At 50.9% G+C, this 17116-nt stretch overlaps 1 protein-coding gene across 4 annotated transcripts; it reads right to left on the reverse strand.

Annotated features, from left to right (window-relative positions):
• Nucleotides 1-557: 557 nt before the first annotated feature.
• On the reverse strand, nt 558-14245 carry GINS4 (GINS complex subunit 4). 4 transcript variants are annotated; one of them, XM_024765126.1, is made up of 8 exons: nt 14084-14245; nt 13327-13441; nt 8394-8480; nt 7464-7577; nt 4396-4493; nt 4145-4233; nt 1718-1808; nt 558-1627 (listed from the first exon to the last, which is right to left on the reverse strand). In XM_024765126.1, exons 2-8 carry the CDS (start codon nt 13420-13422, stop codon nt 1531-1533), a joined length of 672 nt encoding a protein of 223 aa, XP_024620894.1. In that variant the 5' UTR covers nt 13423-13441; nt 14084-14245; the 3' UTR covers nt 558-1530. The 4 variants fall into 4 exon arrangements, 2 of the variants coding, with proteins under 2 accessions (XP_024620894.1, XP_024620895.1); XR_003005918.1 differs by having other exon boundaries at nt 1570-1627; nt 1718-3899; XR_003005919.1 differs by lacking the exon at nt 14084-14245 and adding an exon at nt 11004-11304 and having other exon boundaries at nt 1570-1627; nt 1718-3899; nt 13327-13442.
• Nucleotides 14246-17116: the final 2871 nt, after the last annotated feature.

A 17116-nucleotide genomic window follows, 5' to 3' on the forward strand; every position in this document is an offset into this window, starting at 1 on the left:
GACTTATTGCTAAACGCCCACCTTGTTTCCCACCTATTTACCTACTACCAGCCCTGCCTGCTTCTCAGGATGCTGTGAGGACCCATGGGGTCCTTGCTAACAAAGCTGTTAAGTGATCTGGGGCCAGCCTGCCTCTCAGACCTTAATCCTGCACCCTTCTGCATCGTGCCCACTGCCTTCTAGCCACACCGACTGCAGGTAGAATTCGTTTCTGCCTCAGGGCCTTTGCACAAGCTGCCTTTTCTGCCTGGAAAGCCTTTTGAGTTCTGTGTCTGGCCCCTTCTTGTTATTCAGACCTCAGCCTAATTCAGTGAGATTCACTGAAATCAGTGAGAGCCTCTCAGAGCACCCAGTCATGCTGGTGAGCCCCCGTGAGCCCCCCCGTTCTAAGTCTCTTCAAGGCACTTCTCCCACCTGAGCAGGGTCAGTGACCATCTCATTCTGGCTTGGAGCCCCAGTGTGGCGGACCGTGCCCGGCATACTGTATGCTCACTGCACATTTATTTAATGAATGGCTGAAGAGGGTGAAAACGCTCTGGAGAAAACAAAGCACTGTGTGAGATATAAAACGTTTTTATTAACGAATAAAACCTTCCTTGCTTTCACTTAGTGATTTCTCTTGGAAATGACAGCAATATCACACTGATTACTCCAAGACCCAACATCACGCAGATGAAAACCTGCCTTTGCGTTGAGCAAGACTGGAAGGCAGTTGCTCTGTATCACGTTCCAAGGGAAGACGATTCACGTGTGCACATCCCTCCTCGGGTGTCACCGAGACACTGTCCACTCGCCGAGGTTAATTTCACCTATTCCCCTTGAGAACGTGAAGAGCCTAAAAAGGAACAGCTGCCGCTGAGGTGGCGGCGTAGGAGAGCTGCTGCTGCTCCACCGCCGGGGCCCTGGTCAAGGCCGGCACATGGACCGCCCGACGCTGCAGTTCGCGGCGGGGAGGATGCACCTCACTAGACTACACGCTGGGAACTGCCCACGGGCTCCTTCTGCCATGAAGCCGAGACCTAGTTACTAGTTTATCGGTTGTGATGCTCAGTTAGGCACGACAGAAGTTGGCTTTAAGTGCGAGAGCAGAGGCTCCAGAAGCTGAGTTTACACGAGTCAGTGACATACTATACAGGGCGGCCCCACGGTTTAATCTATTTACACTCTTCCTACCAGGAGGGTTGAGGGAGTGCTGCTGCCGCTGTCAGGTCGGGGCCCACCAGTCCCCTCATCACAGGCAGCGCGGCCTTTCTATGCACCCCCTCGGCCTCACTTTCCTCAGTTCAAACACCACCACGAAGGGTGCTTCTGTGTCCCTGCCCAGCCGCGGGGTCGGCAGAGCGATCACCCCACCTGCTGATCCTGGCTGGAGCAGCCAGGGAGGGTCTGCCCCGAGCGGATCTCAATGCCCCAGTGACCCACGGCACTGCCGGGAAAAGTTCCCGTCCTCGGGCACCAGGTGACACGGGGGGTTTCCAAATACGCTCTCCAACGTTCCACGTCCTCACTCTTGGTTAGTTGCTTCCGGTTTTAAATCAGCTGTACGGCTCCAGAAGCGACCAGGGGTGCGATGGTTTTGTATCGGATCAAGTGCTGTGAGCCCTCCTCCAGGTCGATCACGTAGTCCCTGGAAGAGAGAACAATGTACCCGCGGAGCTCAGCTGCAGCCCCATGGGGAGGAGTGCTTCCCACCACCCACAACGCAAACGCCACTCACCTCTGCTCATCTGTTTCCGGTTCTACCAGTATGTTTTCCTGTCGCTCTTTCACCCTCAGAAACACATATGAATCCAGATCTGGTTTGGGAACTGCCAGGAGGACGATAGTGTGATCAGAAAATGCTCAGCTAACAAGATCGGGATGGAGAAGCTGCTAGGATTAACTGCCTCAGGCACAAAGGGACCCCTGATGTAAAAGCATCTTGGGGGCAGGGATGAGAGGAGAGATCTGGCTCCTTCTAGAAACAGCATACTTCCCTCAAGGTTTCACACGGCACGCGCTCATTTGACAAGTGATGAGGATGTAAGATCTGCAGGGCACCTGGGAGGGAGAGCGAGGGCCATGGGAGAAACACGCGTGACGTCTTAGGAGGACAGAGTGTGTGAATCGGGCCAGAAAGTGTCTGTATAAAGGGTGGGAGGACTGGATGTTAGGCAGACTGGGTCACACGGTGATGGCCTTGAGTGTCAGGGAGATGAATACGGGCTGCGCGCTGTAAGCATCCCTCCCTCTCTACCACCAGCCAGCACTTCACCACGAAGTGCCCCGCGCTGGCAGCTCTCCAGCCCTTCCCTGCCTGCGGCTCCGTTTGTGCCAAGAGGACCCCATCACCTGCGGGGTCCGGAGAACCCACCGGACAACTCAGTGTTCAGAGCCCAGCTCAGGTGTGGGGCTGCCCTCGGTTCCCTCTCTACGGGAAGGGGGTCAGGATAACTGATCGCAAAGGTCCGGGGAGGGTCCCCTGGGCTGCTCGGGGGTTCTGGGCCTGCTAGAGACACCAACTTCAGCAGGGTCAGCTGGGCCCACTGGGCAGCTGCTGATTTGAGGAAACCCTCGAAGGATGTTCGGCTACAATGCCCTTCCACGACTCTGCCACTGTGGTCTCCGTGCTCCAGGGGGCATCTGGGCTACGTGAGCAAGGCTCTCATCTCACGAGGGAAGGCTGGTTCCCGAACAGCTCCAGCCCTAGGCGCCCAGCTCTGGTCCTTGGAAGGGACCCAGGACAAGCGACACATGAGCGTCAGGAGGTGTTGGCCAGCATCAAGTAGAAGCAGCTCTGGGGCAACGGCCTGGACCTGGCTCAACTGGATACGACAGGTGGTGCTGGGCAGTGATTAGGGACGTGGTCCTTGCCCCACTCGTAAGTGCAGACGAAAGCGGCCGAACTGGACACGGACTGGGCCTCCTGTGTCCCTCAGGCAGGTTCACCAAAACGACCAGTTCAGAGTTCCACAAGCCCAGCACGTGGTGGGCTTGCTCCTGGTGTCCCCTCCACGATGACACGCTGAAGCCCCGAACCCCAGTACGTCAGGACGGGAATGGATTTGGAGACCAGGCCTCTAAAGAGGCAAAATAAAGCCGTCAGGGTGGGGTTCTGATGCAACCTGATGAGGAGAGGGACAGACAGCAGGGTGCGTGTGCAGGGGCGGCTGCCTGCAAGCCAAGGAGAGAGACTCAGGGAAACCAACACTGTCAGCACCCTGACCATGGACTCTGGCCTCCACATCTGTGAGAAGATCCACGCCGACTGGTCAGGCGCCCCCGTCCTGTCGGTGGTACTTAGCTGTGGCAGCCGGGGCTAAGTCCCCCACCAGCGGCAGGGCTCAGGGCGCGGCCCCCAGGCTGGGTCGGCGAGGGACGCTCAGGGCTTGGCTGTCGTGAACTCAGCTTGGGAACCTGTGGACTCCAGGCCCCCGTGAGGTCCTGCGCGGACACAGCGAGCTGGGAAAGGCCGGGGAGGAGGACTGGAGGCCACACGCCAGGGGCCCTGCTGGCTGATCCAAGGTTAGGGGTTACCACCAGGGCCCCTCCTTGGCTCGGCAGACTTTCAGGGGACCGAGCAAGGGGGCGAGAGGTAGAGATGGCCGTGCTTCCCTCCCTGGCGCCTCCCTGCCGTCTGTCCTGCTCCCCTTCCCACAGCCGGGAGGCTGTTCACAACCGAAGATCAGGAGCCCTGAGGGACCCCTGTAGGCGTCCCAGCCTCCCAGCTAACGTTCCCCCCCCCCGAGGAGACAGGCCCTGCATGGCCTGGAACCTGTGAGGGGGACGCTGCTGCCCCCGGAGACCACAGACCCCGGCATCTTCCTCGCCCAGAAGAGCCGAGCACAGCATGGACCCTCGGGAGGTGACTGCGTACGCGGGTGAGTCTGCACTTACAGGGGCAGCTACGAGAATTTCCTCTGAACCGGAAGAACACAAAAGTGATGCTGAAATCGCTACCCCGGCGCCTGCTTTTCACGATTTTTGGTTTTTTAACCCAGAACCCTTCCCCTCTGTCTCTTTTCTGCTGATCTATCTATGCACCTATTTGCCCATGTTCGAGAGAAGAGAGTGGAGATGAAGACGCTATTCTAAGGCACCTGGAGATACGTGGGGTGTAAACTACAGCCCCTCGGGATGTCCGAAAGGAGAATGTTCTGCTCACCTGCCCTCAAGAGGTCCACCTTCTGTAAATTAGGAGGCATGTGCTTTAAGGCAACGTTCTTTAGGTAGGTCTCTGTGTTAGCCATGTACCTGAAACACACAAACCCACATCGCAGTGACGACACGCCCCGGAGCCACCAGGGCTGTAAGACCAACAGCAGTGGCCCTGCGACTGGCCTCAGGGACACAACCACCAAACACACTGGCAAGCCAGGGAAATAAAGGCGGGTCCCACGCTCGCTGCTTACTTACTCTCTGGCAAAGGCAAACTCTTCCGGAGAAAGGCTGGAAGGCTCCCCCTCACGGCGTGTTTTCTCCTTTTCGAGGACATGAGGGAAAAACTTCTCTATCTGTGGGGACAGGAAACACCTGTCAACGCTTTTTGCCATCAGCAAGTTTGATCAAGTGTGTCATCGAAGGTCTGGTCTGACTCCAGTGGCACACATGCTAGTTTTCTGAAACAGGTCGAGGTTAATCTAGAAAGTGGCTCTTAAAATGACACGTTTTCATGGTTGAAGCTCTTTCTAATCATAAGACTTACACACTGGACTTCACGAAGGCAGGTTTCAGAGAATTTGGAGCAAAGGCCAGGGCTCAAAAAAGGAAGACAGTTTAAAAAGGATGAGAGGCTTTCATGAAAGAAACTATGGTGAGACAACTGGAAATGGAAGTTAAGAGAAAGGAAGGGGCTGTTACCCAGCACTTCTATGTCCTTGTACAGACACAACTGTACAACCTGTGAAGTGAAACAGATACAGAGGCTGGAGAGACACACACAGAACATTTAAGCAGACAGAGAGTGAAGCTCGATTATAAGACTATAACCAGGGACTTCCCTGGTGGTGCAGGGGTTAAGAATCCGCCTGCCAATGCAGGGGACACGGGTTTGAGCCCTGGTCCAGGAAGATCTCACATGCCATGGAGCACCTAAGCCCGTGCACCACAATTACTGAGCCTGCGCTCTAGAGCCCGTGAGCCACAACTACTGAGCCTGTGAGCCACAACTACTGGGCCCACGTGCCACAACTACTGAGCCCACGCACCTAGAGCCTGTGCTCCGCACCACAACTACTGAGCCCACGTGCCTAGAGCCTGTGCCACTGCAACGAGAAGCCTGTGCACTGCAATGAAGAGTAGCCCCCACTCGCTGCAACTAGAGAAAGCCCGTGCGCAGCAACGAAGACCCAACACAGCCAAAAATAAATAAATAAATTTATAAATTAACAACAAAAGAAACAATATAACCAGCAAGGATAAAACCCACAATGAGGTGAGGCTTGGGAAGCGTGCTCGGAACTACCAGAAAACAACAACAAAGCTAAAAGCTACAGAAAGGTGTGTGGTCAGGAACCAGGAAAGGCAGTCTCGTTTGGAGTCAAAGCTCTCACGATCACCTCCACCAGGGAAACACTCTCTGCGAGCAGGACCACGATGATGGCAAGGAGGAGCTGAAGGCCCAGAGAAGGCAGCACTTATCCTTAAAGCGGTGAGGTGTCCCGGCTCGGACGGACTGTGTTCCAGGATGAACTAAATTCTCGTCTGTACGGAGTTTGAGTGTGTGAGGCACCTTCTCCTGTCCTCTGTGGATCGCGGCTGCTACTGTATCACTTCGTGCACTAAAAATACATGCCATTTCAGAATCTCAGAGTCACTGAGTTCAGAAGAGGTGGGAAAGATTAGAGGCACACACATTTCCTGATTTTCAAAAATACAAAGGAGGAGACTCTTCCAACACACATCAGCGTCCTTCCCGTTGTACGTGGCCTTGCAGACAGACGGTCTGTGAACTCACAGGGAAGTAGCGGTGCGCGTGAAGAGCATTCACCTCACCACACGCCTCAAAAAACTGAGCGGCCTGGCAGCTGAGGGTGGGGAGAGGCGTAGCACGTCTCAAGTTTTTCAAAATGCGTGATGATGTCTTTAACGTCCTTGTGGACAAGCTGTAGCGGGGGTGCTGGCTGACAGCACAGACTAGGAGACGCATAAATGAGTGAAAGAAGAACACGGATTCAACTGACAGACGCCGATCGGCGGGGAAGGCTCTGGCGGGACATCGATCACTGGCCCAGTCCTACTAAAGAACCAGATAAGATCTCTGATGACACACTCATAAAACTTGCTGAAATAACTAACAGGCTAGGTGACAAGACTGGGATCCAGAGACCAGGGAAATGGCCCAAAAAAAGAAGCTGAAGAGGGACAAGTACTGAGCCCTACACTGAAGGGTCAAAAATCAAGCCATGGAAATACAGGAGAGTGACGGGATGGCGTAATAACAGTAACAACAGCTTAAAATTTTCCAAAGAGGTTGGTGCTCATGGCGAGTGCGGAATGAACCCAGGGTGACGTGTCCGTCAGATGCTACATGACACTGGGTGGCGTTACTACCAGTCTGATACCCACAAGGGAAGCGACCATCCTGCTTTTCACAAAAGTGACCAAACTACAACGGGAACTCTGTTCCACTGTAGGTGGGGTAATGTAAGGAGGATACTGATAAACCTTTTAGGGGAAGAGACCAGGAGAGTAAATGGAAATAAGCTGAAATGTTTAGCTGAGAGGACTCTCAAGAGCCTTCTGAGCTGTCTTCAGTATCTGAAGCGCGTCCACATGGTAGAGGGTACGGCTGGCCCTTGAACAACTCGGGGCTTGAGTGTGCCAGCAGCCCTCCCCTCCCCCCGCCTTACAGTCGGCCCTCCGTACCCCTGGTTCTGCACCCGGATTCAACCAACCTCGGATCACTTTACAGCAAATATTGAAAAAATTCTATGTATCAATGGACCCACGCAGTTCACACCCATGGTGTTCAAGAATCAAGCATATTTGCTTTGTAATAACTAAGAGGACAAGTGGAACCAAATGAGAAGAGACTTCAAGGAGGTAAGAACTTCCAGGGTTAAAACAGACGTCATTGAAAAGAAGCATGTTTTGCCGTTTCATTTTTATAAGTTAGACGGCCATAGAGATATAGCTGAATGTCACTAGCATGGTCCATTTGACATTGACTTGACGACAGATGCAAAACAGTTCTTAAAACCAGGTCCCCTCTGGTCAGTATTCCCTGTTCATCCACTGCCAATACCTCCACGCTCAGCACCGCCCGACGGTCACTCCGGGGGGTGCCGTTCGCGCAGCAGACAGACTAACAGTGTCCCTGGAGGTGGGAGACAACCGTGCCGTCGATGCTTCTCCAGAACAGTCCCGCCCTCCTGACTCTGGCTCCCCTGACGTGGGGCCTCAGCAGCACCTGCAGGCCCTGGACCCTCCTAGCTCCTCCCAGGACCCTCAGTCCGCACGACAGCTGCCCCCTGCCCCCCGACCTTCATGAGCCGACACCGCAGGTAGCTGCTCAGGACGAAGCGGATCCTCTCCATCTCCATCTGATGGATGCTGACCTTCAGGTCCCCCTTCTTGGCCCTCCTAAGATTTTCTTCCTGTTAAAAGAGAAAAAGAAGTTTGTAAAAAACATGAGAGTCAAAGACTAAGGACCTTATTTGTTCAATCAGCGTGTGGCCCATCATTGTTGGCAACAGTAAGGACGCAGAGGCTACATGTAGGTCAGAGGAGAACAAAAAACTCATCGTTTAAGGGCTCTCATTTCCTTCTAATTTCTTAACTACACAAACAATACATGACCACAGTCTCACGACATAAAGTGCAGACAGCACTCGTTTACTTTTAGAAAATGACCACTTGAATAGAATCTGAAGCTGGCTGGTCAGAAGGGCCCAAAAGAACCCCAGCCCGAGTGTGAAGGACAGCAGCAGACAGAAGAAATGTCTAAAGAGTCTTAAAATAGTTAAAACACCAGCTGAGAAACTGTAAAATACCAACGTTTCAAAGCCACCCTGAGGCTGACAGTGACTAAAGCCCGGCTCATCTAAGGCAAGGGCCGCAGACGCACAGGCTTCGGGGCCAGGCAGGTAAGGTACCTGAGAAAGGTAGGCAGCCAGGAGCTGGGGGCCTGGGGAGCACATTGGAAGGGGCGGTCCCTACCCTGCTCTGGTCAGCTGTTCTCACGTACAAATGCAGGAATGCTGAGGACAGGTTTTTAGAAGCTGACGTCCAGATGTTCATAGGAGCTCCCAGGCTTTGTAAATGTAGGTAATTAATTCAACATTAAAAAAGAAAAAAAACCCAAACTAGGATGGGCCCAACGAAACAGATTTGCTATCAGCTTACGGGCTCTCACTGTGCCGACGCACTTTCTACGCTGCCCTCCTCTGAACGCTGAGGGAGGCATCGCTTACCATGTGCTGCAGCTGCTCCATGACACACTCAACGATTTCCGACTTGTTTTCCAGCAGCTCAGGGGCAAACTTTTCATTCATCCAGGCCTAAAAAAACAATGCCCGAAAAACACACAAAGGGGCGTTACTCCCAATGGAGCAAAATAACCCTGTGAGCCAGTACTCACCCCTAAAATCACAGCCACCTCAGCGAAGAAACTGTCTACCGGTTGGAAATACTGGAAATGCTTTGAAGACAAGCTATGTTTAATGATGGCTTTTTTATTTCCATTAGTGGAAAGGCTGTGTTGTCAGTACACCTATGGCTGAGAGTAACCCTACCTGGTGTCCACTCGGTACCTGTCACCGGGCACCAGTGTCTGGATCTGCTATTGCCCACCAGGGGGCACCAGCGCCCTCCCATTCAGCTCAGAGCACTTTATAATTTTTTCATTCATCACTATCATAACCGAGATGAAATGGATACAGTTATCCTTACCTTCTTGATGAGAAAACACAGATTACGTTATTTACTAACTTCCCAAGAGTACAAAGGATCACAAAGGAAATGGAGATTTATCTGTTAAGCAGTTTTTGGAATAAGACGTTAAATCCCTAATTTATGACTTAGGCCCAGACGCTTGGTATGTTTCAGCAATTACCAAGGCTTGGGGAACTGAAGTATCCACTGGTGACTGAGGAAGCTGTACTTACCTTTCAATCACAGGAAATTGAGTTCTAGCATAGCTCAGAGTTACAGGCCAAGCACGCTCCAGTTATTCATTTTGACACACTTAAGCGTCTGCTTCTCCAATTATCACCATTCAGACGCATTATTAAATACCGGTATTGCTACTATCATAAAATTTTTTTTCAGGTGCTCAAGCTTCTGGAATAGTGTTGCAGATATATAAAATTAACCAGAAAGACAATCTGTCTTTTCAAGTAGCATAATGAATGAGAAAAGATCAAACTGTCATAGAGAACTTATAAAGCAGGAGATTTTCTTTTTTTTAAAATAAATTTATTTATTTTATTTTATTTATTTTTGGCTGCATTGGGTCTTCATTGCTGCAAGCGGGGGGGGGGCTACTCTTTGTTGCGGTGCGCGGGCTTCTCATTGCGGTGGCTTCTCTTGTTGCGGAGCACGGGTTCTAGGTGCGTGGGCTTCAGTAGTTGTGGCTCACGGGCTCTAGAGTGCAGGCTCAGTAGTTGTGGCACACGGGCTTAGCTGCTCTGCAGCATGTGGGATCTTAGTTCCCAGACCAGGGCTCAAACCCGTGTCCCCTGCATTGGCAGGCGGATTCTTAACCACTGTGCCACCAGGGAAGCCCAGGTTTTCTTTTTACCTGACTTTATTAAATACTGAATAGGTACAAAAATATTTATGAAATACATAACAACATGAAGAATACTGATAAACACCTATGTGCACACAGCTTCATTAAAGAATGTCATCATCACTTTACAAGTCCCCTTGTGTCCCCTCCCTCCTCAGAGGTGATCGTTGGTCTGAATTTAGTGATTAATTTTCTGTCGTTTCATTACTTCTGTTCTTATCTCTACATGGTGCTCACCAACCTTTCCATGACAGGGCACTCAAAGAAATGAGAGCACTTGTATGGTATACTGGGTAAAATGGAGTAGATCTGGGGGAGATTTCTCATTTACAGTATGAAATCATGGTAATAAAACATGTAACAGTAGGGCAAAGTTTATATTCGTACAACATGCTCAAATAAAATCTTTTCAAAATTTTTAGTGGGAAACTTGTATTTAAGTTCACAGTCTTTTTAAAAATAATGAAGTTCTCTGTTTGAAATGACTGCATCAAAAAAAAATCTTAACAACAACCTGTTTATCACTGTTACGGGTGAAACTGTGCCGCCTCCACCTGCCGATTTGTATGTTAGAGCCCTAACTCCTAGCACCTCAGAACGTGACTGGATTTGGAGATGCAGTCTTTTAACGAGGCAGTTAGGTTGAAAGGCGGTCATTAGGTGGGCCTTAATCCAATACGGCTGGTGTCCTTGTGGGAGAAGAAGAGGACACAGACACGGAGTTTCCCAAGGCTCAGTCCCTGGCACCTTCTTTTCTTTATGTACATTCACTCTCTATGGGAAATTATCTACCGAGAGGACAGAGCACATGAGGACACAGAAGATGGCCGTCTCCAAGTCCAGGAGAGAGGCCTCAGAGGAGACCGTGTCAGCACCTTGATCTCGTCTCAGATAGAAGAGCCTCCAGAACTGAGAAGATAAATCTCTGTCAGCAAAGCCACCCAGTCTGTGGCACTTTGTTAGGCAGCCTTAGCAAACTAATATGACCATTAAAATGAGAAACTTTGCATTTTAGGTACCAAGTTTTAAATCGTATTTTTACCAGCATTCAAGAGTATCCTACGTATGCCCCCAGAGCTGTGCTCATCAGTGGCCTGTCAGGCCGGCCCCGAGGCCATGCTACACGGCAGCTGTCCAGGCGGTGGCTGCCCTCCGGGAGGGAGAGCATCAGGCCGCAGGCGTGACTCCTGCTCACCCCCTGCCAAGGCCGCCAGACCCCACCCTCCTTGGGTTCCCTCCCAGGGAGCCCTGAGGACACCCAGAAGATGCCAGCAGTCTGGGCCCGGCTGACCTGGAGGGCGAGGGTCAGCATCTGAGCCTCTGCAGAGCCTCAGCGTGTGCAGCGCCACCAAGCTGGCAAGCTCGGCCCCGGACGACAGCTTCGCCAGGCTCTGAACGGTACACAGACGGTTTCTTCCGCAACTTATCTTTTGTTCTTCTATGTGATGTTCCTGACATCTGTCCATGCTGTGGCAGGAGCTTTTACTCATTTTACTGCTGTCTTTCTCCCTCGTTATGTGTATATGCCGCACTCTAGGTATGCACCCAGGAGTAGAATAATTCGGCCACGAGACACGTGTGCCTTCTTTAACCTGACCAGAAAATAACGTTAACATTTTAAAGTGACTGTACCAAGTTACACGCACACCGTGGTATACGTGTGCTAAATTCTCTACATCCTTGCCAACACTTTATACTGTTCACCTTTTTCATTTCTACCACTCTGATGGGTATAAGTGATATCTCATTGGGTTTTAAATTTTCAGGGTGTCTGTGAATCTCCTGAAATTACATGCAAAGTTCTGCATGGGTGTATATGTGCATTATTCTGGGAGGGCCAGAGTTTTCACCAGATTCTTAAAAAGGTCTGAGACATAATTTTTAAATGACCTTCCTTGGGTTTTATCACTCACGATGGCATGTAATGGCAGGAAAGAATGAAGAATCCTAAAGTAACAAACATGAGAGAGCTCTGGAAAGGGGCGGTGAGAGGGAGAAGAGTAAGGCAGCAGGTGTAGTAAATCAAAGAGACCTGGTTCACATCCTGGCTCTGCTGTCCTTGTGTGGCCTTGGCAAGTTACTTTACACCTCTAACCTCTAAGCTTCAGTTTCCTCATCTGTAAAATGGAGATGACAAAAGTGCTTGCCTCAGGGCGTTGTTGTACTGATTATGACCACTTGCACCTAACATTCAGTGAGTGCTCAGCACACGTCAGACAACACTCTGAGCTCTTCACACATAATACCCCATTTCATCCTCACAAGAGCTCTGTGAGGCAGCCGCTATTATTACCTCCACTGACAGTCAAGGAAGTGCTAGAGACAAGCTATACAACCTGCCTAAGTTGTAAAACAGACGAGTGGGGACTTCCCTGGTGGCACAGTGGTTAAGAATCCGCCTGCCAATGCAGGGGACACGGGTTCAAGCCCTGGTCCGGGAAGATCCCACAAGCCATGGAGCAACTAAGCCCATGTGCCACAACTACCGAAGCCCACGTGCCACAGCTAATGAGCCTGCGTGCTGCAACTACTGAAGCCCGTGCGCCTAGAGCCTGTGCTCTGCAATAAGAGAAGCCACCGCAATGAGAAGCCCGCACACCACAACAAAGAGTAGCCCCCGCTCGCCGCAACTAGAGAAAGCCCACGTGCAGCAATGAAGACCCACTGCAGCCAAAAAAATTTTTTTTTAATTAAAAAATTAAAAAAAAAAAAAAAAAACGAGTGACATGCAGGGATATAAACACAGGTAGTCTGAACTCCAAAACTATCAAGGTCTCCTCAGACAATAATTGTGAAGAGCCCTGGCACACAGGAAATACTCAACAAGCCACAGCGATTATGACTAAAAGGAGAAACAGCCCAGAAGTGGTTTGAGGCAAGCAGTGGAAACATACAGAACGGTGGACAAAAGAAGTATTTGGAGGAAAAGGAAGAGTAAGACCAGTTTTCTCGGGCTTCCCCGGTGGCGCAGTGGTTAAGAACCTGCCTGCTAATGCAGGGAATACGGGTTCAAGCCCTGGTCTGGGAGGATCCCACATGCCGCGGAGCAACTATGCCTGTGTACCACGACTACTGAGCCTGTGCTCTAGAGCCCGCATGCCACAACTACTGAAGCCCGCGCACTTAGAGCCCGTGCTCCACAACAAGAGAAGCCACTGCAATGAGAAGCCCTCGTGCCGCAACTAGAGAAAGCTCGCGTGCAGCAACAAAGACCCAATGCAGCCCAAAATAAAAATAAACTTAAAAAAATAAAAAAGACCTGTTTTCTCCTAAAGTAGGTATTTCAGCACTTTCTAGACCTTACAAGTCTCTACCAAGCACTTCTGCGGTCCCCACAAATACCAAGCAGATCCTCTGCTCTGTGAGCTGTTCTCGTAAGTGTCCCCAAAGCTGACCCTCTCTGGCCCCACTTGAGAATTTTGTGTCTGACATTATGAGGTTTCTATCCGGCTGTCCCCCTACTTCCTATTTCTGAGTAGATGGTAAGATGCGGTCTCTCTTCTCTTGAAATAAGCCTAGAGTTCCATCACATTTCCTGATTCGCGACATTTGCACAGCTGGACTAAATTAGAAGGCTGAGCTTGGAGCAGGGGGATTCTGTTTGGGCTGCTTACCTGTTCCAGCCTGTCAATGAGCTCTGCAGGGGTCAGGACCACCTCCTCACTCCCCGCATCAGAGTCCTGTCCCGGGAGATCCAGCTCCTCTGTCATCTTCTCTGAAACCAGGAACCTAATAAATAAAAGAACCCATACTATGCTGTGTGTTCCATTTCTTTTCAAGAATATGCAACTACGTACCTGGAAAAGGGAAAGGTTTACTGCGGTTGTAGAGGCTCACTTGCAGTGGCTAGGGAATTCATAGGTTTTGGTTTTGTAATTCTTCACCTCTCCGTTCAAATCTTAGGTCAGGGATCAATTTCTCAAAGCGATCACTCCTTACAAGGGCTTCCACGTGTATCCTGAATTGAGCACCTACCACACCCTGCAGTAATCTGTTTGCCTTCCAGAAGGAGGTCCTCTCCTCGGGGGCTGCGTTCACTTCAGCTCTAATATGAATCCTGGAACCTCTAAGGACACAGTGACCTGTGCAGCCCCTGCGCTCAGCACGGCTCTTCACTAAGAGCAGGCAAATAAAATCGCTGGGAGAACCAATCCATGCCCGTTTCCTGGAGCCACAAGGCCCAGCAACATCTGTCCGGTCAGTGACCCAAAGGGCTTAGGAAGGCGGGTGGTGGGGACGAGAGCGCGTCCCCGGAGCCTTGGGGACACCGAGAACACATTCCTCCCGCTCGCCTCCCGGGGCCACGAGCACAGGGTCACCGCCTCCCCCGAGGCGCGCGCGCACTCCCAGCGGTCCCACTCGGACGCTCACCCGGGCCTGGGCAGGCTGCGAAGGCACCCCGGGCTGGCGGGTGGCGAGGGCCGGACCCTCGCGGGAAGCAGCCTGAGGAGCACCGGCCGCAGAACGGTCCGCGCGAGGCCTTTCCGGGACGCAGCTAACCCACTTCTCAGCTCCCGCGCTCCTCTTGGACACTTCCCGTCCGGACTCAACGTCACTGCGCACGGACGGGGCTGACCAATCATGGCCAGACGGCCCCGCCCACCCTGGGGGCGGGAATTGTGTTCCCGTGGCTCGCTCTCCGGGCCACTTCCTGAGTGGAGGCGGGCCCGAGTTGGGCCCCGCCCACCTCGTCCCGGATTGGGTGTGCGGTGCCGGATGATACCTCCCAAGGACCGTCGGCAGGAGGCGCCTGGTCACCGCGGCTGGGGGCTCCGGCGGCGTGGGCCTTCCCGCCACCGGTTGCAGCCGTCCGCGTGTGCTCTGGCCGATAGCCGGGCCGACAGAGAGGTGGGCTGTGTTAAATCAGGCCGCTTCCACCTCTTGGGTCGTCTTCTCCACCCACTTCCCTTGTGGCCCTTCTGGTTACCGAATATCTGCAGGGGCTGCACCTGGGGCCACTACTCCCAGCTCTAAAAGCCTTTAGGCGAGTGGTTCTTAAAACGCGGTTCCAGACCACCAGCAACAAATCGGCTGGGACCCGAGAAAAATGCAAGTTCTCAGACCAGTCCGAGAACTGCGGAATCGGGAACTAGCGGGGGCCGGGGGAGGAGGGGGGGAGACGGTCAACAGGTTCATCAGGTGATTCTGAGGCAGGTGAGCTTGGAGAACCATTGCTTTAGGCAATGCTTCCATCCCAGCTGCTCTCTAGGTTATATTGACATTTACAGTTTATGCCTTCTGCCTTTACTGTAGGGCAAAGATAGATATATAGATATATTTTTTTTTCTTTGTGTGATTATAGTTTTTCATCTCTGAATTGCTGATGCTTTTCTTTCCGCTCTCCTTTGTTTTCTGTGCAAAGTGTCGCTTCTGGCTCCCCTAGAAGTGTCTCTTCCCCACCAATCTGAAGATTCTTTGTGATGTGATTAGAAAAAAGAAGTCCGGCTAATTGACCGATTGGGTAGTACCTGCCTGATTACAATAGTGTTATAAAAATAATTACAATAGAATATACTGAGTGAGAGAGTGGACATATTTACAAAGGGCTGAGGAAACTGGGGGACAGCAAAGAGGTATTCCAAGGGAAGGGCCCTTTGAACTGTGCTTGCAGAACGAGTTTTGTTAATGACAGATGATGGCCTTTTCCAGGTCCATTTCAATTCTGCGTTGCAGTGGTTGGTGGCCCAGTGGTTTTTAGTTGTGGCAAGTTGTGTTTTCCCAAGAGAGCTGCTCTGACATCAGCCTTATCCTGAACTCTTCTGCTCACACCTCTCCATCAAGAGGTGGAGTTTGTGATCTCCCCTTTTTAAAAAGATCTTATTTTGTTGAAGTATAGTTGATTTACAATTGTGTTCATTTCTGCTGTACAGCAAAGTGATTAAGTTATATATATATATATATATACACATATAAACATACACATGCTTTTTCATATTCTTTTCCATTATGATTTACCCCAGAATACTGAATATAGTTTCCTGTGCTATCTGGTAGGACCTGTTGTTTATCCGTTCTCTCTGTAATAGTTTGTATCTGCTAATCCCAAACTCTGAATCCTGTCTGAGTCTGTTTCTGTTTCATAGAGAAGTTCATTTGTGTCATATTTTAGATTCCACATAAGTGATATCATATGGTTTTGTTTTTCTCTGTCTGACTCACTTCACTCAGTATGATCATCTCTAGCTGCATCCATGTTGCTTCAAATGGCATTATTTCATTCTTTTTTATGGCTGAGTAGTATTCCATTGTATATATATACCACATCTTCTTTATCCATTCATTTGTTGGTGGGCACTTGGGTTGTTTCCATGTCCTGGCTATTGTAAATAGTGCTGCTATGAACACAGGGGTATATGTATCTTTTTGAATTAGAGTTTTGTCTGGATATATGCCCAGGAATGGGATTGCTGGTTGTGATCTCTCCTCTTCAATCTGGGAAGATCTTTGTAACTGCCTGGACCAAGAGAACGTGGCAGAAGTGCTGCTGAACGGCTTCCGGAGCTGAGTCATGAAAGGTGGTGCAGCTTCCACCCACTGTCTTTCTTGAGCTGCATCCCTTGGGAGCCGTGAGCTGACAGGTAAGATGTCTGGCTGTCCTGCAGCTGCCATGGAAGGTCCACGTGGAAAGGTCACTTAGAGATGGAGATCCATGTCCAAGGAACCCCAGCTGTTCTGTCCTTCAGATGTCTGAGTTGAAGGAGCCTTCAGATGGTTCTAGCTCTTAGACTTTGAGCGACCCCAGCTGACCCTAAAGGAGCAGAGACAAGCCATCCCTGCAGAGTACTACCCAGATTGCAGATTTGTGAGCAAAATATAGGTGTTTTAAGGCCCTACGTTTTGGGTGTTTTTTTTTAATTTTTTTTGGCTGCATTGGGTGTTTGTTGCTATGCACAGGCTTTCTCTAGTTGCAGCACGTGGGCTTCTCATTGCAGTGTTCTCTTGTTGCGGAACATGGGCTCTAGGTGCTCAGGCTTCAGTAGTTGTGGCGTGCAGGTTCGGTAGTTGTGACGCACGGGCTCTAGAGCGCAGGCTCAGTAGTTGTGGCTTGCGGGCTTAGTTGCTCCATGGCATGTAGGATCTTCCCGGACCAGGGATCGAATCCGTGTCCCTACATTGGCAGGCAGATTCTTAACCACTGCACCACCAGGGAAGTCCATTTTGGGTGGTTTTTAATCAGCATTAGAGGACGTGAACATTAGTCTCTGAGCACAATCCCATTCTTCCATAATTCTCATTCCTACATAGCTTTGCAATGGTCTTTCCAAATATTCCTTAAGTGTTCTAAATTGGAGTCCACTCACCGATGACTTCCCTGTATGAGTACCCATTGCTAAGTTTGCTCACTCAGAGTCTTCCCTTCCGTGGTGCCAACTGCCACCCTGGTCTCCCGCTGTGCCCCAGCTG

This window comes from Neophocaena asiaeorientalis, unplaced genomic scaffold (assembly GCF_003031525.2).
Source record: "Neophocaena asiaeorientalis asiaeorientalis breed wild unplaced genomic scaffold, Neophocaena_asiaeorientalis_V1.1 scaffold14, whole genome shotgun sequence".
Taxonomy (NCBI): Eukaryota; Metazoa; Chordata; class Mammalia; order Artiodactyla; family Phocoenidae; genus Neophocaena; species Neophocaena asiaeorientalis.

Excerpts from the sequence above, each read along its gene's own strand:
- GINS4 (XM_024765126.1), bottom strand. The coding sequence starts at position 13,422 with ATGACAGAGGAGCTGGATCTCCCGGGACAGGACTCTGATGCGGGGAGT. Across the intron at positions 4,494-7,463 it reads TGCGGTGTCGGCTCATGAAG|ATAGAGAAGTTTTTCCCTCA; the intron begins GTCGGGGGGCAG and ends CTGTCCCCACAG. Across the intron at positions 1,628-1,717 it reads CCGGAAACAGATGAGCAGAG|GGACTACGTGATCGACCTGG; the intron begins GTGAGTGGCGTT and ends TCTCTCTTCCAG.